Source organism: Electrophorus electricus, chromosome 17, assembly GCF_013358815.1.
Source record: "Electrophorus electricus isolate fEleEle1 chromosome 17, fEleEle1.pri, whole genome shotgun sequence".
NCBI lineage: Eukaryota > Metazoa > Chordata > Actinopteri > Gymnotiformes > Gymnotidae > Electrophorus > Electrophorus electricus.
Genome location: NC_049551.1, coordinates 14,154,193 through 14,179,770, shown reverse-complemented (window position 1 = coordinate 14,179,770; position 25,578 = coordinate 14,154,193). Strand labels below are relative to the sequence as shown.

General features: G+C 44.9%; 1 protein-coding gene across 1 annotated transcript in view; it reads left to right on the top strand.

Moving 5' to 3' along the window:
* kirrel3a (kirre like nephrin family adhesion molecule 3a) overlaps positions 1-24,771 on the top strand; it is a 102,131-nt gene extending 77,360 nt beyond the window's left edge. Inside the window, exons 4-15 of the mRNA XM_027015469.2 lie at positions 1,184-1,341; positions 3,463-3,613; positions 10,294-10,399; positions 13,597-13,745; positions 13,899-14,026; positions 14,277-14,403; positions 16,805-16,905; positions 17,452-17,650; positions 18,301-18,408; positions 19,382-19,491; positions 19,746-19,832; positions 21,356-24,771. Coding sequence (XP_026871270.2) covers positions 1,184-1,341; positions 3,463-3,613; positions 10,294-10,399; positions 13,597-13,745; positions 13,899-14,026; positions 14,277-14,403; positions 16,805-16,905; positions 17,452-17,650; positions 18,301-18,408; positions 19,382-19,491; positions 19,746-19,832; positions 21,356-21,832 — 1,901 coding nt within the window. The 3' untranslated portion in view covers positions 21,833-24,771. The remainder of the gene's footprint in view (positions 1-1,183; positions 1,342-3,462; positions 3,614-10,293; positions 10,400-13,596; positions 13,746-13,898; positions 14,027-14,276; positions 14,404-16,804; positions 16,906-17,451; positions 17,651-18,300; positions 18,409-19,381; positions 19,492-19,745; positions 19,833-21,355) is intronic.
* The last annotated feature ends 807 nt before the right edge of the window (positions 24,772-25,578 follow it).

Here is a 25,578-nt window from a genome sequence, read left to right as displayed (position 1 = left end):
GCTGGGGTTTTGGTGCGTCATCCAACAGCAGCGGTCGATGTAACCATGAGACACTGTTTTCTTTTTTCCTAGTGTACACTTTGTTTTCCTCTTTTGAAATAATCGTTTTTTAGAACACTGATAACTCGGTGTGCTTGCCTCTCAGCTCTTTGCTCTCTATCTTTCTTCTGCTCCAAAGGCAGCCTTGACAGGAAGATCGCAGACGGCACTGCGATATTTATGGTGGCAGCCGCGTGGAGAGCTGTTCATTCGCTTTCAGCACCGTACGGGTTCTCGGGTTGGAGGGCGACTTGATTGGTTCCGGTGAAGTAATCTGGGCTAATAAATCAGCTCTGGCTTTGCTCACAGATGAGCGCGTAGAACAAGGCCGAGCCTCCGAACGCCGCAGGGCTGCTGAGAGAGATGAGAGCGAAGGTCAGCGCTGTGAATGCACTTCTCAACTTTTCGGCGTCATTCCCGAAGTCACCGCACACAAACAGAGGTCGTTCGTTACGGCCCAGCTGTAAACACCTCACTTGTGCTTCTTTCTAGCTCCCAAGCCTTAATTGTTCTTGCAATTTGATTGGTTGCAGGCAACACACCAATTAATTGCTCATCGGTAACTTGCCCAGAACTGGGAGCTGGGTATCGGGGAGCTCAGTTCCCCTCCTAATGAACTCTTTCGTAATCTTTGTATGTCTCCTCCTCTCCTTAATAGCTCTCCCATTGGAGCCCTTGACACCCCTCTCTGTCCCCCTACCTCTTTCTCTGTCTCTCTTGAGTAGTCAGGATGTGCCAGCTGCTTGCCGCCTTTGATTTAGGCTTGCCCTAGATATGCTCTCTAATGAGCCGAGCGCTCAATCAATAATTCACCCGCGTTTGAATGGAAACCAGGGTGATCAGAGCAGCCTAAAGAGAGGGGCCCAATCAGTGCTATTCAGGAACCTACATTTTGCCCCCCCCCCCCCCCCGCTCATCCTTTGAGGTCTTTCTCTTTCTCTCTTTCTCTCTTTCTCTCTTTCTTTATTTTTCTTTCAGCCTGACTTTTTTTTTTTTCCTTATTCTTTTTCTTTTTCTGTCTCACGCGAGATAATGGACCGGCACCCTGTACACCGCACGCGCAATCCTCTCTGCACGAACTTTGAAGATTCCTTTTGCCATACGCAGTACGATCTAATAAATATAACATCATCCCATTCCGCAGTTCCTCCTGATGACCCCGTGATCGCTGGCGCCCCGGTGGTGAGCCTAAGGGCGGGTAACCCGCTGAACCTGACATGCCATGCCGACAACGCCAAACCAGCCGCCTCCATCATCTGGACCCGGAACGGAGAAGTGCTCAACGGAGCTATGTACTCGAAGGTACCGCTCCAGCCCACATTTCGCTAAGAACAACACGTTATGTACACAGAGCATGGAACTGGCTGCATGTTGAGCTTTGCACCACTCCAATCTATGCAATAAGTTGCAACTGCATAGAAGAAAACTTGATGTAAGGTAATGGATCTAAAAAATATCAGCTGTGAAAGTGCAGTCAGTGCAATATGCACACACATATACACACGTACTAGGCGTGCATAGCTGATGAGGGACTTCCGTCCGAAATGACTAATTTCTCCCGACACCTTTTGTACTTCACTGCAATTCGCACCGTCCCTCCCTCATATGTGTGTGTGTGTGTGTGTGTGTGTGTGTGTGTGTGTGTGTGTATATATATATATATATATATATATATATATATATATATATATATATATATATATATATATATATATATATATATATATAAATAATATGGTGTATATATATTACAAATTTTATCACATCACAAGTTGCCTGCCTACTTGTAATGTAAATACAGAATGCACTACCCACACTGCAGAGAAACATTACTATTTTATAAAGCAACCATCTCCGCACGCCTGCACATCTTCAAAAAGGTTGGCACTGTCAATTTAATGACAAGTAATTTTTAATTTAATCCTCAGGGCAAACTGCAGCTCGAATACTCTGCTTTAAATATGACAAAAAAAGAAGACATTCCAGAGCTCTCAATTATGGATGTGTTCCTGGGCAATTTGCTCACTTTGTCAGCTCTGGGTAGGAAATTGAGAGAAGCATGGCGGTGTGTTTGAGCGAGCGTTCCCCCGATGATGGGAGGTTGTAATCTACTTATTTGTGGTGAGGCTCACCCTTCGGAAACCCACTAGAGAGACAGCCTGCTCATTAATTATCCGGCCCTCATTTAGACATAAGCAAACTAGCCACAGGTTACCGCCGCTTAACGGGAACATTTGCTTTCCAATCCAATCAGCCAGACGGGAGCCACTTTCAAAACGTTTCAGAAATGATGGAGCACCTTAATGAGGAGGAAACGCCTGGCAAAGCAATTAGCCTGAATGATAGTTTGGGCAGTGTCTTGTAAATCAAGTAAGCACTTGGAGAAGGGATAAAAGGGATCGTTCCTTTTTTTTTTAAACAGAATGCTGAAATAGCATGGAAGCTTTTGATGACAAAATGTCTGTTTTGGTTTGGAACCATCTAAGGAGATATTTTTTAACATAATTGAGAATTGATAAATGTTTTATGATTTGGTAACTTTGCTCATCAGTTGTCCTTCTAAATGAAGAAACATGAAAGTGGGAAAAACGGCATTCAAACGACAAAAAATGGCGCTCATTTAAAATTGGGAGAGTTTATAGTGGTATTTCTTCCTTTAGGATAGAAATTTTCCCAGCCACACTTTATTGCTTGATTTGATTAAATCTGGGTGTGAAACTGCTGCGGCTTAGGGGAAGCAGGCTGTTATAGATGAAGTCAATATCCTCGAAGAATCGGCCCTGTTCTTTATTTATTTTCTTTTGGGTCACCCTGAGAGCTTGAGCAATAGTGTTCCCACACAGACACTTCACTCTAAATTAGACGGTATCCAATGAGGTATGAAAATCCTAGTATCTCCCCACTCTCCTTACAATAAGAAGGGGTCATGACTAAAAACCACTGTTCATCTATAATCGCTGATGACTTTAAATTGTGCCTGCAATTTTGTCTTATGTTTTAGTGTAATTTTAAAACTCGACAGTTCTAATATCAGATTAAGGCAAGCGATTCAGTGATCCCGGGTTGTACTCTTGTTCTGAGTTTAGTGTTCTGCACATCATAGTGCATCTGCCCAGCCAAAACTAGTAAATACCCAAAGGCCTCGTGCGTATTGCACGGGGCCGAAAGTCAGATGTCTGCGGAGGGGCACACTCTCTGTTGGTGTTTTCTTCTTCATTGTGCCCTTGGCACACTGTGCTTCGGAAGCCCAGTAACAGGGAGGCTGATTCCCTCGAAGCAATTTGATGACACGTCTGTGCAATGGGTCTCTGATCTCTGTTCCGGGGGAGCGTGAGGGAATGGCAGATCAAATGCGTTCTGACACTTTCTCGCCTCACCCGCCCGCGTGCTGTTTTGAATGAGCTCTTGTTGTTTCTCCTGCAGATGCTGCAGAAGGATGGGCGGATGGAGAGCACGGTCAGCACGCTCTTCATCTCGGCGGCGAACATTGAGAGCGGCCAGCGCATCACCTGCCGCGCCTCCAACAAAGCGGCGCCCAATGGCAAAGAGGCCACCGTCACTATCGATGTTCAGCGTGAGTGGCTCTCTGGGCTAGCACATTAGCATAGCATAGCGCTCTTTGTTTTTTCCCGCACTTCTTCTTCAATAAATAATTCAGAAGTGCACTGCCCCACATTCTCAGCCAAATTTATACATGTATGTGTGTGTGTATGTGTTTGTGCTTGTGTTTGTGTGTGTGTGTGTGTGTGTATGTGTGTGTGTGTATGTGTGTGTGTGTGTATGTGTGTGTGTGTGTATGTGTGTGTGTTTGTGCGTGTGCGTGTGCGTGTGTGTGTGTGTGTGTGTGTGTGTGTGTGTGTGTGTGTGTGTATACACTTCACTGGCCACTTTATTAGGTACACCTTGCTAGAACCGGGTTGAATCCCATTTTGGAAGCATTACTCAGAGACTTTGGTCCATATTGACACGATGGTTGTCATGTTCAAGAAAACAGTTTGAAATGATTTGAGCTTTGTGACATGGCGCATTTTCCTGTTGGAATAGCCATCAGAAGATGGGCACACTGTTGTCATAAAGAGATGGACATGGTCAGCAACAACACTCAGGTTGTAGGCTGTGGCATTTAAACAATGCTCAATTATTACCAAGGGCTCCAAAGTGTGACAAGAAAAAATGTCCCCCACGCCATTACACTACCAGTCTGAACCATACAAGGCAGGATGAATCCATGCTTTCATTTTGTTTATGCCAAATTCTGACCCTACCATCCAAATACCGAAGCAGAAATCAAGACATATCAAGACCAGGCAATAATTTTCCAATTTTCTATTGTCAAATTTTGCTGAGCCTTTGTCAATTCAAGCCTCAGTTGCCCATTTCTAGCTAACAGGAGTGGAACATGCTGTGGCCTTCTGCTGCTGTAGCCCAGCTATGTCAAGGTTTGACACATTTGCCTTCAGAAGTTCTTCTGTATACCTCAGTTGCAACGAGTAGTTATTTGAGTTATCTTTCTATAAGCTTGAACCAGTCTGCCCATTCTCTTCTGACCTCTGGCATAAACAAGGCTTTTTTGCCCAGAGAACTGCTGCTCATTGGATATTTTCTCTTTTGCGGACCACTCTCTGTAAACCCTAGAGATGGCATGAAAACTTCCAGTAGATCAGCAGTTTCTGAAATACCCAAACTATCCCATCTATCACCACATTCAAAGACACATAAAGCACCTTTTTCCCATTCTGAGGCTTGGTTTGGACTTCAGCAGGTCATCTTGACCATATCTACATTCCTATAGGCATTGAGTTGCTGCTGCCATGTGATTGGCTGATTAGATATTTGTGTGAACATGCAGTTGAACAGCTGTACCAAATAAAGTGGCCGGTGTGTGTATGTGTGTATGTGTGTGTGTGTGTTTCATATACCCAAATGCTGTCTATAAATGTTGACGTGCTCATTGTGGGTGTTAAGTCAGTGTATTAATGTATCACTCACCAAGGACACGTTACCTGATGTTGGAGGGAGGATCATTTGCATTTATATAACTTCAGCTGTCAGTAAACATTCATCTCTAAATATGATAAGTGGGGCAAAATGTACCTGATTTCTATTAGGAAATCATAACCAAATGAAACATTTTGAACAAAGCATGTTTCAATTGTCATGGACCTTTCAAACATGTTTAGTATGTCTAATATAGCATAAAATAGTGTTTAGGAAGCCATTACTTTTGACAGCTCTAGTATTCCGGGCTGTAAATTCTGCTTTATTGTCCTGCAGGGTTGTGTGTGGTCACAGGTAAGTAAGAGCCAAAACTGAGAGTGGTTCACCTGGCAGTGCAAGTAGGGCCAGGTGCTAGGAATACCAGGATCCTGGATTCAATTTCAATTCCCAAAGTGTCATACTGATATATACTGTTATATCAGTGTGTGTGTGTGTGTGTGTGTGTGTGTATATATATATACTTATATATATATATATAAGTAAGTTACTCTGGATGAGAGGCACATGCACTGGAATAGAGTTGCAATAAACTCTAAACCCTCCCCTTCTAACAGGGTGCATGGATCCTCAAGTATGCTTTTTTTTTAACTCAGATTTTTACCTTGGGTTTTAAATTCACTCATGTGCAGATAAATGAGGCTTATCATGAAAAATAAAGCCAGTCTGGCTACATGTGCTATCTTGAGATTAGCTTTCCAATTACCGCTTGTGTGCACTCTCTCTCTCTGAATACCTGAAGCTGTGTCTTGTGATGTTGGGATTCATTAACTCTGAGACATAAGTACATTTTTGGCAGAGTTTTAACTGCAACAGGGTAAATATGCTTAGGCTCAGTTGCAGGAGGACTGGGGTGGTGCACAAGGGTGTAGTCCTGAAGTAGGAACCACACTGGACACCTCAGGCAGACCTGTTTGGGTGCACCAGCAAGAAAAACTGGTGTTTGGTGAATAGGTAACTGTGGAGTGTTGCAAGGTGCCCCCGGCCTCCCTCCGCCCCCTTGGTCGAGATCCTCGTTCTCCCCCCCCATGCGTGTGCACATTCCTGTCAGACCTCCATGCCACTGTTAATGGTGGGCAGGTGCTAGATCGGGCGCCACTCTTGCATTGTGGGAAACTGAGGAGACCTGCGGGCATGATCAAATTGAGAAACATGAAACAACTAATGGGCTTCATTAGGCAGACATGAGGAAGCGCTGGCCTCTCAGCGACGGCTGCCTCATTACCGATCCCTTTATATAGCTTTTTCTTTTTGTAATAGACCTCCCTCCTGCATGTGTTGCGTTCGCATCAAAGTCTGTTATTCACCACGTATTCGATCACGCTGATATTTGTCACCGCTCTACCGAATAACGAAGAGCAAATAAAGTTGTACTGTGCAGCTCTGTTGCGTGTCGCGGGCATCCCACGTAGGTGCACTGCTTTGTACTGTGTCCCACGCTAGGCTGGTTCTCTCCACGGAACCGACAGCAAACAATCATTTATAAGCCCTTCATCCGTTCTTCCCCTGACAGTGCCCAGAATCTACAGTACTCATCTCTCAGGGACTGCAACCAGAACCCTCATGGACGCTGAAGTTAATACTGTGAGCTGAATCTTTCCGGTCAGATTTATTACCTGTTGTCTGCTTTAGTACCTACCGCTTACACTCACATAATCCCCTACTACACTGAGATGAAATACTGTTATAGATCACTTTTGATTATTTCTACAGAATGCTGGGCGTTACAGATAAATGTGGTGTACCTTCCACTCACTGAGCCAATTTAATATCAGCACCACCCATCACAAATGAACCAGTAAAATGCTGGCATATGCTTTTAATATTTTTTGCTTCATTTGCATTTTCTGTGTTCTAAAGGTCATCGCTGCCTTCCAAACTGCACTCAGTACATTTCCTCCATTAACCCTTATTAAATTACTTTTTTTTTTTCAGTAGAACACATTTTCTAGGATTAGAATGTTAACCGAACGCTCTTCCAGAGCTTGTGGGAGACTGTTCAACAGCGCTCAGAGGATTTGTGAGACTGCTCTCCCCCACCCCCATAGATGCTCTTGTTGCACCTCGGGTTCCGCTCGTCCCACGTGTCATCTGCCAGAGCGTTCTCATTCTCTCAGCCCCTGCGAACTTAATCGTGGGTGGGGGTGGAGGGGGGTGGGTGTGGGTTGGGAGGTAAACAGTCAGGATCGATGGCCGGCAGCGCCACGTTCTGCTCCCGTACCTCTGCGTGGTGGATGAGAGCAGCATCGGAACACTGCGGTTTCGCTGGGAGTAATTAACAGCCAAATGCAAAGGCGAAAGCACAGCATGACAGAGCCCCGGGCGACTTGCACGTTCTCGGCAGCCGCCATGCCTCATCTCCCGGATGGAGAGGAGGTGACGAGGGGCGCCTCATCAAGCCAGAGGAACGGCTCCCCTGGCCCCTCCACCCCCGAGAACCCCCTCACAAAAATAGACTCCTGTCTCCGCGGTCACAAGAGCCACCACTCTGTTAACAAGTTCACACTTTGCTCCACTCTTTATTTGTCTGCCTTTGTGTAAATTGGCTTATAAAGTGGTTTCTAAAAAGAAGTTGTAATTGGTCTTGAGGAAGATTCAGAGACCTAACATCTTCCCTGAGTATTGCAGCAATGTTGTTAAAAGAATGAAAAAAAAAAAAGGAAAACAACATGACTTTTATTGTGTATTTGGACAGGAAAACAGAGGCATATATTCCATTTCTCATAAATTGCCCCTGAGTTTTGTTGTTCTTACAATCACAAAAAATCCATTGAAAGTGTATAAGCGCCTTGGGGACACAAATGAATGGCTCCTGTACACTTGATCCTTTCGCTGTTTTTTAGTACCCCCCCCCCCACCCCCCATCACATTGTATTATGCTTAACACTTTCCATTACTGTCACTGCCAGCACACATTACAGTTTGCAGTGTCTAATTCAGAAAGCCTGCAGGTGTGTTCTCCAATGATGAAGCCCCTCACCACAGGGTGCTATGAATGAAGCAGCTGGCTCAGGTACAATCGTATTTTCTGCAACTGAAGGCGGTTGATTGTTAATGAGAAATCGCACGCTGTCGACTGCTGTTGTCATTGGGCCTCTAATCGCATTCAAACCTTTAGGAGCTGGTAGACCTGCTTGCCATATTTTCAGGAGTGTGAAAGAAGGAAATAAGATTTTTCATGAGAGGGGTCTCCACCCTGTAGCTTCTAAACCACAACATTTAAAATTGTAGTCATTTGTGAAAGTTATTAACATATTTTTTTTTCCCATGGTACAAAAAGCAGTGTTTCAGTTCCTGTAACTTTCAGTCTGTATCATCTAATCAACTTGTAGTGGCATCAGATAGCTTTATATTAGTCATTAGAGAAGGCTGAAGGCTTGCGAGACATAATAAACATGAGACATAAATATATGTATAAATAATTATAATTATAATTTATTATATATATTAACATATTATATGTATAATAAAGAACAGGCTAAAATGCTACTCCTTTTTACAGGTTAGGTTAACTACTATGTTTAAGAAATTTGCTTTGTGAATAGCATTTCACCCTCTTTAAAAATATCTTAAAGGAAACTGCCCGTTCAGCTCAATAACTTGAGAAGAACACGAAGACAAACAACAACCAAAGCATTTTAAAATTGATTTAGTGAGGACTGACTCTCATAACTGAGGCCAGATGTAAGGAACCTATGACTCACTACTGAGTAGCTTCTGAAAGGTTTCATCCTTGAGCAGCTCACACACAAGGCAACTCTGGAGATCCCTGATTTAAGTAGAAATGCAGAGATGCCTGCTAGCTTCTACCTTTCTTACTATTTACTTGAAAGATGCTACTGGCGTAGCTGCCCTAGATAACGCTTAACACCCACTAATACACTCATGTCAATGGTACACCCAGACCCGTAAAATAAATATCGACTCAGACTTGAAATTAGTTTCCTGTCAGCGCACTATCCTGGTTTAGACTCATATAATTGGAAAATCAAACTGAAGCAGCAGATACAATGACAATGTCTCCCTCTTCTCTCTAGTGGTTAGTACTTTATACAACTCTGTACACGAGGCAGCCTTGACTCGGTGCTCTTCGCCAGCTCAGTGGGGGAATAAAAACGTAATCAATTTCAGGATTCTTACTCAAGTGAAAGAGTTGTCTTCTCTTTGGAGGTCATATGAAAAGCACCTTGTCCGTCCTGAGGAGCATCACAGCCTGTTACGAGAAGCTGTAGAGCAGATGTGCCTAATAAAGTGATGAGTTGTTCAGGCCTGTCCAACAACCCTCATCTCTTCAGTGTTGAGTGATTGCGGCAGGTGCTCCACAGGTGGAGAGGCCTCGTCTGACACCATCACTCTGACTGAATCGGTAAATGAACAGAAGCTTTATCGGCAAGAAAAAAAGGCAGTAAAGCTTGAATAAAGAATCCTCTGTGGCCATCTGATGTAGGATCAGATATGGAGTCTGGTGTGGGGTCTGTGAATAACCGGTGCGCTGCCTGTTTCATGATAATGTTTCGGTAGTTCTCATCTTTCACCGTGGGTCTCTGCTTTGTTGTGTCTGAAGGTTATGATTAAAGTCACCTCACTGTGTTTCAGAAGGACAGCTCAATAGCTTTAGCAGGTGGGCCTTATCCTCTCACATGGAGACCCACACTATCAAAAAACACCTTAGGCATGCCTTTCACTTAGTCGTTCATTAGCCTTCACCAAAATTTTGAACAAGATTTATAGAGACATTATACCCCCTTTGTCCATTTTCCACTCCGCTTGGATGTTCTTGTCCCAAGCTAATGTTAGTTAAGGTCTGGTTCATTTCTGTGAAAGCCATCAGAAAAAGTTCTGACAGTTGAATATCTCGCCTGATTCAGGTACATTTAGACACCATTTGTTTACATTGTATAATCAATGTGTTTGTTACTTTCAGCAAGCACTCTCTTTAATCACAGGGGCTTTAAAAGTTATTTAAATTCTAATTTGGCAATTAGCAGGCAAGGAACAAGTCCAGTTAATCTTAATGCAGAGTAGCTCCTATTACAGAGAAAATTAATTATCAAGCCATTTCTGTTTTTTAAATGACTTGTTAGGTTTTGTTCTTTTACCTCCAAAGAACATTTCTGATGAATGTTTCATTAGCAGTTGTGTGTGAGAGAGGGGATGTGCTTGTTTTTGTGTGTGTGTGTGTGTGTGTGTGTGTGTGTGTGTCTGTCTGTCTGTGTGCTGGGGTTGCTCAACGCTGACATGGTCCTCTGTCTCATGCAGACCTCCCTTTGGTGAATCTCTCAGTGGAGCCACAGCCTATTTTGGAAGGCAATCTGGTCAGGTTCCACTGCTCTGCCAAGGCTAATCCACCTGTCACTCATTACAGGTGAGTGCACACAGATGTATATTCACACACACAGACACACACACACACACACACACACACACACACACACCTAGGTATGTAAGGTATGTGATCAAGGATTCTCTCTCACTCTTTCTCACTATCTGTGCGCTGTCTCTCTCTCTCTCTCTCTCTCTCTCTCTCTCTCTCTCTCTCTCTCTCTCTCGCTCGCTGTCTCTTGCTCTCCTACACTACCTTTTATCAGTGCCTTCACTGCACACATTTTGTCTTCCACCATTTTTGCCAGGGAGCACGCATTTCCTCTTTCATCATAAGCAGTGGTATCAGAGCCAGGATCCATTTAAAACAGGAGAACAGCCTCAACCCCCCCCCCCCCCAGGAACTCATAGCTCCCTCTCTCCCTTCCAATGCAGTTATTGATTATTAATGAAAGAGAAGCAGGGGTGACATGTCGGCCTGCGGGACTCTCCCTAGCCTGACTGCCTACGTCCCGCAAGGCTGCTTCCCTCTGGTCACCTGCGGCTGGACAGGGCCTCCTCTCTGCTCCGTGCTGATCTAGAGCACGGGGTGCATACAGTTGGCGCGGCTTCACATTTGCATGCTGCACAAGAGCAGTGTTAATAAAACTGATCCGCCCTCTCTCCACCCACTCCACCCCCCACCCCCACCCATTTAATTATGACAATAAGAAAAAATTAATTATTGATGGCAGGAGAAAGCCTCTGGGGCATTATACTCATGTTCAAAGGGGATTAGACTGTGGAAAGGAAAACAAGAGGAAGGATTTTGTTCACTACCCAATATCATATTCATGCACATTTTTGTTTACATGAATATTTGCATTCATTTAAGGGACGAGTTGTTTTTTGAGACACAGCTTGGCGTGCGCATTAGGCCCCTCGTGTAGGGAAGCAGTCACAGCAGAAGCCATTACTGTCCTGTTTACAAGGGCATTACTAAAATATGATCTTGATTCTAAGAAATTACGCGGTCCTCTTTGCTGTTGCTCTGCCGCACTGGCTGAGATTAATGGCTCTCATCATGATAGCATTTGCGTGAGGCGTTCCGTCCTCATGTGAAACCAACAGCAAGTTGGAATGGAATTTTTTAGCTTCATGTTGGAGATGCGGCTTAAGTTCTAAAGAGAAAAGCAAAGGCTTGGATCAGCGCTGCTCCGGGAGTGAGGAACAGCACATACCAGGAAGGAATTCGGAATGGAGGGCAGGGAAAGTGCCCAACTACAAATGCATCTGGCCAAGAGTTTCTTTCCTGACAGGCCATAAAGTTGGTACTTTGTCTGAAGGTTCACTTTAGTCTCAACCACAAAAATAATAAAAGGTCCCTCAAACCATGCAGCTGGATTCTCTATACAGAGAAGACAGAACCCAGTGGAGAATATTTTGTCTGGAGAACTGTGTGAATGAAAACCAGTCCTAGCATATGGGTTTTCTGCTGTTGATTCCCTCATCCATGTTGAAGGTGTGGGTGATGGAGGAGAGGACCCAAGGGTGGAAGGCAAGGTGTGTTTTTATGTCTCTGCCAGCGAATAAAGTACACTTCAGATTCCTCCATGCATTACTGTTGGCGCTGGCGCTGGAGGCTTTGTTTGCAGGCGAATTTGTCATCTCCTGTTCCTCCGTCATGCATGTTTGGGGCGCGCGTGCAACGGTTTTGACACGAACGGATTCGAGGTGCACCTTCAGCGGGCGTCAGCCTCCCTGTGTCACGCTGTTTGTTTCAGCCCATGGGGGAAAGTGTAGGGGTCCTAGCGGAGACAGTAGGTGCCACCCACCATTCCCATTCCCGGGCACGGAGATGCCGCGACAGACAGGACTCATCAGGAACCATCACTACCTCAAAAAGCCAAACGATTTCCTTTCCGAGGCAGCCGCTTCTGGTCGCGGCGTTTCCCGCGTAGACGCACGAGCACCGCTGAATAATTCACGCGGCAGAGAGGACGCGCGCGCCAGACGCCCATGCTGGTTCAGTGAGCAGACTAAAAGATTACTGAATTTTGAATCACAGCGTTAGCAACCCCATCTCGTCTCCGTCGCGCCGCCGCTGGATGGCACGCTCACCGTGCAGCATTTAGTGATGTAGATGAATCCATGTTTACGTATTGCCTCTCTTCTTGTTTTCTTGAGATCAGCTTGCCACAACTCTTCAGTGTGAAGCCTCTTGCTTCAGAAAACATTGAAAATTGGCCTATTGTTAACAGTTTGAGTGTATTTTCCGAAGCCTTTTAAAGCGGCTATGGCTTTGAGCAAGAATATTTTTTTTTATTTCTTATACTGCTCTGGGTTTGATTCAGTTACACTAAGGCAGCAGTACATTTAAATGTCAAAGATCCAAGTAATCAGTTAGCTACATTTTCTTTTTTCTTAGCAGTGATACGAAGGTTTGCAGTAATATTCTAAACAGCTTATGTAGATATGATGAAATAGAATTTTTTATATGGATAAAGGATGAAACAAATTTTTGCCATCAGCCTGATTTTAAAATAAAATAAGTCTTTTGTGTTTGTTCTCTTAAGACTGACGCTGTCATTTTTCTCATCTACACTATTACTTCAGGTGAAACTAGCTCACTATTTTCACTCTCCTTCCTTTTCCGAGTTAATCGAGGATCCATCTCCACTGGACAGCACCAGTACAGAAACGGACTGTTGTTTGAAACTGCAGTCTGAACATACATCAAAAACACAATCGAATTTCATTTCACTAGATTGTTTTTTGTCCCTAATAAAACACAACCAATCATCCATCGGCTGTGTGCCTGAACTCCCCATCACTACCCAGCCTACTGCTGGCGGTTGCACTGGCAACTTATATATTTTGCATATTTTGCATAACAGCAGGGGCATCAAAGGGAGATAAATTGCAGAGGTAATATGTGAGAATCTTGTAATGTGATCTTTGATTCCTTTCCTTCAGGAGACGCGTGCTGTCGATGGCAATGGCAAGGAAAAAAAACACAAATGAGGGGGGAAGAAAGTATATGCTGTCTCGAAAATTACATTAGACATCCTGAATGTCCCTTTTGTGGTTGCAGAACACCATGTAAATAAGAGATGATCACAGTGATTGGGTTGGGAAAAAGCATCTTCCACAAAGCCTTTGATCCACAGAGTTCTCAGGAGCTTGTCTTTCCTCCCTCTCTCTCTCGCTCTGTGTGTGTGCGCGTGCGTGCGGATGCATCATTGTTTCGTTGCCGCTTAGGTGGGCGAAGGGGGGCAGCGTGATCAGGTCTGTGGTGGGAGACAGCTACGAGGTGGTGGTGGACCACTCCTTCTTCACCGAGCCCGTGTCCTGCGAGGTGGCCAACGCCCTGGGCAGCACTAATGTCAGCCGCAACGTGGACGTCTACTGTGAGATCACTTTGCCTCTCCACCATCTCTGTGCACAGCGTCAGCCCTGACGTAGATGTGACATAGATGCGTGATGCTGATATAGCTTTAGCACTGGCGTAGATGTGGCCTGGCTGTTTCAGTGACTGACCTCGCGCTTTGCTCTCGCTGCAGTTGGGCCCCGCCTAGCCGCCGAACCCCAGTCGCTGCAGGTGGACCTGGGCTCAGACGCCATATTCAACTGCGCATGGACAGGGAATCCCTCCCTCACCATTGTTTGGATGAAACGGGGCCACGGAGTGGTACGCATGATGGTGGGACGGAACCGAGTTTGACTGTTAAAGCGTAATTAAGCAGATCACTGCAGTGGTCATTAGATGGGAGAGTTCGGAGATACACGTGTTACTGTGGAAACATGCAGCACATGTGTGTCCCATTTACAGAGCACACTGCATCTGTCCATTTTCACTTAATACTGTAACCAAGCAAGTTAAAAGGAAATATATTTAAAAAGTCTCAAAGATGTGACTCAAACAACGTGCTCTTGTGCAGGTGCTCAGCAATGAGAACACCCTGACCCTGAAGGCAGTGAAACCAGAGGACGCTGGGAAATATGTGTGTCGAGCTGTGGTTCCCCGCGTCGGAGTTGGGGAGAAGGAAGTAACCCTTACAGTGAACGGTAAACGCACTTGAACTCATCCCAGGTGGTCACTAAAGTGTTGAGTGTTCATTGGCCAGTGCAGCAAGAGCATAATTCCATAATCGACGCCTTATGCGATTCAAAAATGACATGCTAATTTTAGTCTGGCAACCGGGAGATGAGGTCATCGAAGGCCAGAAGCAGTCTACTGGTCTTTTTGATAGGCTTGCTAGAAAACATCACCTTTGACATAAACACTTATTTAACCAGTACTCTTACAGTCAAACTGCACTAGGCCTTGCTTGATGTTTTCAGATAGTGCTTTAGCTTAAACATTTTGGTACCTTTAGCCTGGGTTAAATAAAATATTTTGTTCGAAGTAATCAATGTATCCTAAACAAGATTCATATGTATTTATGCAGTGAACCTTGAGGAATATACCGGGTTGTCCAGTTGATTTCAATGTATTGACTGACCCCTCCGTTTAGGAGAAATTGTCTTTTGGTGACCGAATCATAAAATTCATGTGGCAACATGCAAACAAATACTAAAAAATACTATCAAATGCATCAAATACTAACAAGTGGAAGAAGGAAAGCATTTCTTATGCCATACTTTTATTCTCTGTACTTATTCGAGCTACCAGTAGAGAGGAGGCGTGCAGGGCATGCATTCTGTCTGTTCTGATGGAAAGCCTGACACCCTTAAGCCACTGCAGTAACACAATCCATCTTCGGCGAGGCAATAAGTCCCTTTAATGCTGTATGAATTCTTCATCTGCATTGCTTTCCCTGGGCACTGTCTCTGCAACCGTCTGGGCTGCTGCCCAGTGACTCTGGGGGGGGGACACAGTACCGAAACGCTACAGCCCGCGCTTCTTTGACTGTATCTAATGTCATTTTGAAAACATTACTCTCATCAAATATTTGCATGGAGTTTTTATACAGAGCCGAGCGGAGGGACACATTAATGCTTAAATAGCCCACATCCAAGGGATTATCTGGATGCAAAGAAAATATGATTATAGTTCTAATAATGAAAAATTAATCAAATAACCAAATTAGTTCCTTTTATACCCACTCATGAAAAACAGTATAGATAATTACTGCATCCGTACTAAATGATTCCAATAAAACAACGAAGGAACTGTGATCCTGCACCAGATCTGTGGTTTTGTTTTCACTGCTGTAGTTATTATCCAGCAGTATTAAGAGTAAAAAAAAACCACTCAGAAAGCAGGCTCCCCTGTTCAGCCCATTCAACCCCAGTCCAGAAAGACCATGTAATTAACATTAGTTCTAGTGGGTCATGGCACCAGAAACAGGGAAGGGGTGGGGGGTGGGGGGGTGCATATCCGCATGGTTGGGATTCCGGATCTGTGTCCTCCTTTTCCTCTTATTCGCGCGGACAAATCTCTACAGCCTCCCTGTCTCTCGCCCTCCCCTGTTCAGAGGCCACGCCAGGGCTGGGGCCGTAAGATAAAGTTGTCTAATTATAGTGCTCATTTACAGCCACCGTCCCCTGTCAGATTGGTTTGGCTCTCCCGGAGGACTTTATCTGAAAAGCCGTGGGATGTTATCACACTCTCCCCCTTCCCAATCCGCATCTTTGTGGCCATGCGTAATTAAGAGGGGGACAAGCGAACATTGTTCCCCGTGTTCTGGAGAGGCAAAATTGCAGCGGGCAGGAGAGCATAGCAGGCTGTTCCGGGCTTTCACTGGTAGGACTGTGACCAGCGTGGAGACCTCAGCCTTCCGGGTTAAATGAGAATCCGTTTTTCTTTTTGGGTCACATAATAAGCTGCTGCCGGGGAAGAGGCGAAACGAAGATGCACGTCTTTGTTGTGATTGTGCATTTGTGATCATTTCAAGTAAGAGTCTTCATCCACATTATAAACAAGGGACTGGGGAACGGTGCCTGAATTTGCACAGAGCGGAGAGCTCATGAGATTATGTTTCTTGAGTGGAGGTACTGTCATCCCCGCTTTGTAAAGGTTAAAGTAAAGGGGAAAAACCCCTCAATCCTTCGAATGGTGCCTGGCCAAGGCCATTCTGAGCTCTTATCATTGCCACCATTATCTCTCTCCTGTGTGCGATTTACACATTTCAAAAAATAAATAACTGACACAAGACTGGGCCTCATCTTAAAATAACCAAAACCAGTTTAAAACCACCATTTTATTTATATAAAAAGGCCGTTGCAGAGGGCTGGCTTTTGCTACCATAGTGCATGGCACTATGGGGTGTTGGGACTGTGGGGTGTCTTGGGGCAGTAGGTGGTGGGGCTGGTGTGGCGTTGGGCCCGCGGGGTGGTGGGTTGTGCTAGGGTGGGGCAGTGGAGTGTTAGGGTGAAAGGGTGTTGGGCCCGTGGGAGTGTGTGGCAGTGTGCGGAGATCAGATCTGAGCCAACTTTGCTGACTGATCGTCGCACGTGCTTTCAGGCCCCCCGACTATCTCCAGCACCCAGACCCAGCAAGCCCTGTATGGAGAAAAGGGCCAGATCCAGTGTTTCATCCGCAGCACGCCACCTCCGGATCGCATCGTAAGTGCTCCTCTCCTCCCTCTCTGCCACTCTCTCTGGCTCTGTGTTGCGCCACAAACGGCTCTCTTCTGTAACATGGGCCATTGATAGAGCGGTGGGCCAGTAGCCAGGAGGTCTGTACTCATGTTCAGATGGATCTCCTCCCCAGTATCAGCCAGCCTGCAGCAGGAAGAGCCTCCACCACCGTCACGAAACCTTTGCTAAGTTCCTCCAATATGGAATGCTGGGCAGTGCCCTGCAGAATAAGGGGAAATAATAGGCAATGATATATGACATACAATTCTATGAAGCATGGCTAACTTTATGGCCCTCGACTAATGGTGCCTAAAAGAAATGTCTGTCCCGCACTCTTTTGTACCTCTAGAGTACTGTTAAGGGTGTGTGTGTGTGTGTGTGTGTGTATTAGAAACTGGTTTTATGCCTCTGTGCTGTTTGCATTCATCCAGGACCTCATATCATCTGTATGAGGAGCCAAGGGAATAGGGACGATGATTGTTTTTCTTATAGACCAGCACAGCCCAAAAATTCCCTTCCACTTTCTTGAAGGCCTGGTCCTGGAAGGAGACGGTGCTAGAGTCAGGAACGTCTGGGAGGTACACTGTGGAGACGGTGAGTACAGAGGAGGGAGTCATCTCCACGCTGACCATGAGCAACATCGTGCCCGCCGACTTTCAGACCATCTACAACTGCACGGCATGGAACAGCTTTGGCTCTGACACCGAGATAATCCGTCTCAAGGAACAAGGTTGGAGTTCTGTGTTTTATGCTCACGGGCCCAAGGGCGCATGTGTGTATGGCTGTATGCGTGTGTGTGTTGGTACATGTGTGTGTGCGTATGTACGTGTGTATATGTGTGTGTGTGAATGTGAAGTCTGGTTTATCCCTGTCTTAAGAGTGATTAAAAGGGCTGCCTTGATTATTTCAAGCATAAGGTCAGTGAGTCCCTGATAAGCTCCTTTACTTGGGTAAATGTCAACAATTTAAGTCTGCAAAATTCCATAATGGCATTTAGATGTTCAGAACTAACGTCTAAATTTGTAATCTAATTTAAATTGCCCTAAATCACTTTTACTTGCATTTATGAGCCCTTTGAAATATTTATGTGGAATTAGATGGTGATTTCTCATTCAACCGATGCCCCATTTTCATTTATTAGATCTGCCTCCCAAGGAGCAAAGAGGGCTTATTCAAAGGGGTCAGTTTGCCAGCTCTCCCTGTAGCGCTGTGCAGCGCCGAGATGCACAGGAGGGCTTCTCACCTGGCTTTATTACATCTTCCCGTGTGACAAATGGACATGTGGACTAGATTGCATGCAGGTTTTTTTTTTTTCCTACCATGGTGGCTGTGATCACCGCACCGCTCCCCAACCCCCCGCTGACTCTGTGTTCTCTACAGGGTCCCTGCGATTGGCCGTCATCATTGGGGTTGCAGTGGGAGCTTTCCTGGCTCTCGTGGTCCTCATGGGGACCCTGGGGGCCTTCTGCTGTGCTCGTCTCCAGAGGAGTAAGTACACAAGCTCTGCTGCTCGCTCTCTCTCTCTCTCTCTCTCTTGCACGTCCTCTCTTACTCTCTCCGGCACTGATAAATGGGCAAGGAATAAAATAACACTGGAGTAGCTCCTCACCTTGAGTTTAGAACACGTCCTCGGAGACGATCAGAGTTTTAAGCTAACTCCACAGGGCATGGTGACACAGTATTCGGAGCGGTCTGTGTTCTATAACACCATGAAAACAGATAGTACTCTTAAATGAATATAACAGTGTCTTTTTGGGGGGGGGGATTCCAATTATCACTTTTGTCTCGCATGTCAGATGACGCGAACCTCAAGTTCCAAGGCTTACTTTCAACCCTGCATCCCAAAAGCTGTTTAATTCATTATGTCAGATCGCCAGAACCAACATTTTGGTCTTTCTGTGATTGTGATTATTCCAACAATGTTGCCTTTTATGGTTTTTAAGTTGCATTTATCAAACTTTCACACATTATCTCCACATAAATTCGCCCGTGATAGACATTTTCATGCAACGTGGCTTTTTTTTCCGATGTTGGCTGTATTTGCTCCTGGCAGGCTTGACAAGCCAGCATTAAGTTTTTTTCCCCAAACGTTCCTTTCTGGTTTGCATGATGCATGTGTGTGCAACTACCCAGATGCACCTGCTCACCTGTCTGTGCAGTTACATGCCTGACAGAGAGAACTCCCGAGCACAATTACGGCTGAATGAAAGACACGGCTAGTCCTCTGACACGTCCTTTCTCTTCTTCTTTCCTTTTTAACTCCCTCTTTTTCAAATTAGCGGCACGACTCTGAGAAAACCGCCAGTGCCCGTTTCTTTGATAGACTAAGTAGAGTGCTGTGATCTGACTAGAGCACAGGGACAGTCGAGACCGGCTCAGAGGGAGGAGAGCAGGCCAGCTCTTTTGAAGCTCCACAGAATCTGAATCTGTGGGCCCAGCTAATCAGCGCTATGTCTCACAGGTCTCAAAGGGGTGGTCTCTGCAAAAAATGACATTCGGGTGGAGATTGTTCACAAGGACCACAACGCAACTCGGGAGCAGGACGAGCACACGAACATGAAGCAAATGATGGTGAGTCCTGCCAGTGCAGGTCTCCGTCCGCCAGTCAAACCGGACCAGAGCAGACCTGTACGTGTGGTGGTCTGGTGCTGTTTCAGGAACCACGCACACCATATGTATTCTGTACGCTTTGAAACAGGCATCGGTACTACTGCGGTATGCTGCTCTGTAGCTGTTGCACTCTTTATCTCTCTCCCTCACACTCTCTCCTTCTCGATTTGTCTCTCTCCTCCCCTCCCACCCTGTCCCTGTCTCTCCCTCCGGAGATGGAGCGCGGTGAGTTCCAGCAGGAGTCCGTTCTGAAGCAGCTGGAGGTGCTTCAAGAAGAAGAACAAGAGTTCCAGCACATTAAGGTGACTGGCACAGGCTTCCGGGCACAGCCAGGAGAACTCACTCACATTCGTCCGTCTTTATTAAGGACCCTTGCCAGACTGTTCTTTATCAAACTCATCCAAAATTCAATTATCGAAAAATTGTAGAGGCACATAATTTATAATGGAGGCCTAGGAGAAGGCTAACAGCTGCCAGCCACCTCAGCATTTTAAACAATACCTGTGTTTGGTTGTTTTCAGAGAATTTTTTGGAGTGATTAAAGTTACCTTTTGAATGAACAGGCTCTTACCGTGACTGGCTATAAGCAGTTAAATCTACCCGATGCCATATTTTATTATAGGTTTTGGTTACTGGAAAGTAATGGGGTCATTTTTGCCCCATGTATGTGCAGTCTGTTTAACGAAAAGATTAATATTGATATGTGTCCATTTCATTACCATTTTGCCCCAGGGTTTGGATGACAGATTTGACAGACTACATTTGCACTTAGCTGGAATAATAATATCTAAAAAATTAATTCAAGTACTTCCACTTTTACTTATATCACATTCCAGACAGGTCTAGGGAATGTTTTTGGTCTAGGTCTAGGGAAATATTACTTTTTTGGCCTATTATACTCTATATCTCTGGTTATCTGGAATTTGTCATCTAGGCCTGACTTGCTAGAATCTAGAATCACCTTCATATGCCCAACTGTATATTCTTAACAGGTCTTGTAAGTGTCAGCCCCTATAGGGTCATGTTCATACTTCTGGTATAAAGGTGTAGATGAAACCACAGTTACTTTTTTTTCCCTGTAATCGCCAATATCGTTTTTTATATATATATATATATATATATATATATATATATATATATATATATATATATATATATATATATATATATATTATATATATATATATATATATATATAATATTTATATATATATATATACATATATATATATATATATATATATATATATATATATATATATATATATATATATATATATGTACACACACCAAAAATAAACAGTGAGTTTTTTGAAGAGATTATTTTACATATGCTAATGCGAACACAAATCATCAAGGCCCATTTAATTAGCTGATAACAGGATTTGACTGTTTATGCTGGAGATGACTATTTCACACTACTAAACCATGTAATCTTCTTAACATGGAGCACTTATCAGTCTGTTCCCTAATTTTTATGTCATGCTGACTATAATTGAACTTGACCTTGGCTTTGAGTGTGGATAAACATGAGACAAAAAAAAAATGCTTTCACACAGTTTTTTTTTTTTTTTTTTTTGCACAACAGCAGCCAGACCTGTTGTAATAAGATTACGCTGTATGTAATTGTCTGGCCAGATGATGTTAATGTGAATGGTGTCGTTAATTAGAATTAGACTGTGATTAAGAAAAACAAAACCAGTGCATCCTGAACCAGCTCAATAGCTGCAGACACGGCTTGTAACTACTCAATGATCTATTGGCGTCTTTGGCATTGATGCTCTCTCTGAGGCTTATGTCTTTGCTCCTCTTTCCATTGCCACAGGACCCAACCAATGGCTACTACAGCGTCAACACCTTTAAGGAACATGCGGCGCCCTCTGTGGCCATGGCGGCGGGTCAGAGCGTGGAGGCACGCAACCCAGGCACAGCAACGCTGGGCAAGCAGCGGGTGCCCACGGGTATGTCTTTCACCAACCTCTACTCCACCCTGGGCGCTGGCCCCAGCCACCGCCTCTACGACTACAGTGGGCGCTTCGTGCTGGGCACAGGCGGCAGCTCCATCGAGCTTTGCGAACGCGAGCTTCAGCGAGGAGGTGGGCCACTTGGAGACTCCGTCTCCTTCACCGAAGCCCAGGGCGAGGGCAGCGGTGGGGCGTTCGGCCGCCAGGACGGCTGCGCGCCGTTTGACAAGGCCAGCAAGGCTTCGGCCTCCTCATCCTCTTCTCAGCGCTCACAGGCGTCCTCGCAGGGCTCGGAGGGGATGCGCCCCATGCACAAGCGCATGCAGACACACGTCTGAGAGTGAAGCGCGAGGGGAGCCAGAGGGGGTGACAGGGCGCGAGCGGTAAGTGCTGTAGCCAGCACCTAGCCATGAACACAAGGAAAGAGGAAGACCTACTGTGCCGTGCGATGGCCCCGCCCCCTCCTGACAGCGACGCCTGAGGAATTCGGCCCCTTCCATTCAGACGGTGACATGCGCCTGTATTTTTTAATGAACATCGCATTTTGTAAGTTACCCCGCAGAGAGACTTTTATTCAAAGCCAGCATGTGGTAACCTAAACATTGTTTCATGACAATCAGGATTCCATCCTCACAGTTGCCACTGATTCTCTGTTTGACTTTCCTCTCTCAATTCCTTTTCTCCATCACGTTGAACTGGGAAAACCTTGAGGGCTGTATAAATTTTTTATGAGGAACCAAATTCTCGGCCTTGTGTAACTCAACTGTAATTCAAAGCACAAAAGTGACTGTGGACATCAACCACGGTCCTCCCTGGCCTACAGAGAAAACCCTCACCCAAACACCAGGACCTCAGAGAAGAGCGAGGCCCGAACAAGCAAACATCACCTTTCCAGCCTTACCAGGGCTACATCCCAAATCACGTTCGATGGGCCCCTGCTCGTAACGGTCCATTCACACTATTGTAAATTGGCCTGACTTTTCCAGGTTTGGCTTCGCTGTTCCTGGAAAGCGACAGCGTCTGAATGCACCCTGCGAGATTGTTAAAACACGGATTGCATGCTTGAAGAAGCGGCTCCTCTGACACCCCATCCCGAGCTCGGCAACACCGGGCTCATGTTTACATGTCGGCGGAAGGAGTGTGTGTGATCTGCGTATGGAATATCCTGCCTAATGTGAACTCTCTAAACAGACCAGTGTGAAATCGAACACGTGTGTCTAGTGAATCCAGATAAGCGATTTTTTTTCTCCAATTTTGGCTTATGGCGTGTCGTTTACACTGGAGCTTGTAAATCCTGCATTGCGTGCAAGTGTACTGTGATTTCATCTCCAGGTGATGGGTGGAGTGATGGGACTTTTCTTCTGCTTTTTTGATAGCTTCTTTCATGCTAAGACAGACATGTGCTTAAGGCCACTGTTCTAAGTGTGCCTGTAGACACAAGGCCTGGACCATCCATGTGACACTGTTCGGTAAGAGTGCCAAGTGCCTCCTTTTAGCAGCAAACAGAATTAATCAGTCAATCAGGCTTGGTTATAACATAACTGTTCATAGAATGCGTGTGGAAAAGGTTACGTGGTCAGTAAAGCCATGAAATTAACTCTCTGTTCCAGTCATTTGCTGTGAACAGACAACAACAACAACAAAAAATGTCTGTGGAGGACAAAGGCAGAATTCACCCTGTGCTGTACTCTCTTATTAATGCCATGCCATGAATAGTTCATGGATACTGCTCTAATAGACAGTAAACATGCATAATGCATAGTAATGTCAGATCATGCATTATCAAGGATTCATCCATATTGAGTACCAATTTTGGATTCAAAGCTGGATTTCATTGTTTCATTAGAACATCATACTAGAGAAGTTCTACTCAATCAGTCCCCCAGTTCAGCATTTGAGTTGCATTAGGGACTTAATGACTTGGGATGATACATTTCAGCATTCAGATATTAAATCCCCAAGAGGACATTAGGGATATTTCATGAACCTTCATAACATTCCCATATGAATTAGATATTATGGCATGGTTTTAATCTATCATCTTGGCTTTTAAAGGTTGGCTCAACCATGGTGGATCTTGTCGTGAAACTAAATGGATTTCAAAAAGATGACGCATCTGGATAGGGGGCAGGGTGTTTGTGCAGCAGGGGCCACTGTAACTCTTTAAAAGGGCCGCTCACCTTGCATTGCCATCCTAATTGAAAGTCGAGTCACACACTCTGTAACCGCATCTATTGGGGAAAGCCTTAATCAGCACATTCTTGACTTGCTCGTTGTCTAGAGTGCTCGGGAGCTGCCCCTGGATGTAGCTTATGTGTGGGGAATGGTGAGTAAATGACTGCTGCGCACACTTCCAAGACCTTTTCTGCCTTTGCATAAGGGCAGTCGTGATGGAATCTTAAATTTGCTCCAATCCAGAGAGATATTTCAGAGAGGCTGAATCTCTTATTTAACAGGGCACTTGAGATTCAACTATACAGCTCAGCCTGTAGTGACAGTGTGCTATTATTCCTAACCTATTATTTGTAATGAGGAGATATTTATATTGATGATGGGGGGGGGATGACACAATTGTAGTCACTAAAAATAAAGGTCATAATTAAAATGGAGGGTATATTTGGTCAAAGGGTAGAATTGCATACAATGGGAAGAGAAAACAAACTTCAGTAAGCAGCTTTTAGTCTTCAACACGGCCCCCGAATTTGAAGTCAAAGGAACTGCAAAACCAGGGGCTTCCTGATAAGATCCACCTGCAAATTAAATCAAAAGTATGTAGATTTGACTTCTCTAGCTGCGCACTTCTGATGAGATCATGATACACAAGGCACTCTGTGCGTGATATGTTTGAAGTCTGTGTTCGGCATCCCGCAGTGGTAGTAATAAATATGAATGTCCCCCAAAGTGAACTTCATTCAAAACGTTCACTGCGAGCACCGTGCACTTTATCCGCCAGGGTGTAACCAGTCCGCTTAGCTTGGGCTGGATAGTTTAAGCTACCATTTGCCTTCCCCAATTCACTGGAAGCAGACAACAAACACCTTTATCTTTCTAACAGTAGATTATTTTGTCCCTTTTGTTTTTGGTATCGTGTGTAATGAACTTATTACCGTACAAACATCAATCTATTCGTCATGAACTATTCTGCTCCAGCAGTAAAAAGATACATAACAGTCATCCAATTATGAAAATGTTTTCTTTCTTCTTGTCTCTGACTGTAACCAATGTTGTTTTTCCTTTGCTGTACATAAAATGAGCTAATGAGCAGGAAAAAAAAGAAAGCAACAAGAAAACAAAGACGTGTTTGGTTTTTTTTTTCCATAGCTTTCTGGGCCGGAGTGTCTCCCTGAGCGTAGCTCCCATTCAGAGTCATTTCTGTGGTAATGGGCGTGGGTGCGCACAGCCTCTTTAGACACATATACGCGCAGCCCAGATAAAGCGTGGCCAGGTCATTAGAGGAGGGCGAAGGTGCTGATGATATGGCGTGAGGTAGGCTTGACGTTTCCTGCCTGGATCATCACGCCACCACACCATTCTCAAAGAAACTCTCGCGTCTTCCAAGATCGAAGTGCCAGGCCCGTGCTGCAGAAATACACACACTGCTCTTAAACACGCGCCGTCAAGGAAAGGTAGAGTTATTTCTTGTTCATTATTCTGTTCAGCAGAAAGTGTCTGTTGGGACTGTGAAAGCGGTGACTGACTTTCTGAGGACTTCCAACTCTATATTACAGTAAAGAAATGTAATTTAAGTCCAGATTCTCAAGCATAAAGGCAATGCATAGCCTATAATGCCATAGTGTTAGACTATCAATAGTATGCTAGTATCATACCTGATAAAGTACTATAAATTGAATGCAATGGCATTGCGTGGTTGTCTGAATCACCGAACCCTCTAATTCGATTTCCCAGACAGTCCGGGGGAAGCCAGTGGCTCTGGGTCTGGTCCAGACTCAGAAGAAAAAAAGAAAAATGTGGGCTAATGACTTTGCCCTCTTGTCCCAGCACAGACCTTTAAAATGATAGACACACACATGATTGGTCTAGCTATTTGCCTTCTGCAATTAATGTGAGACCTAAGGGAATAAGC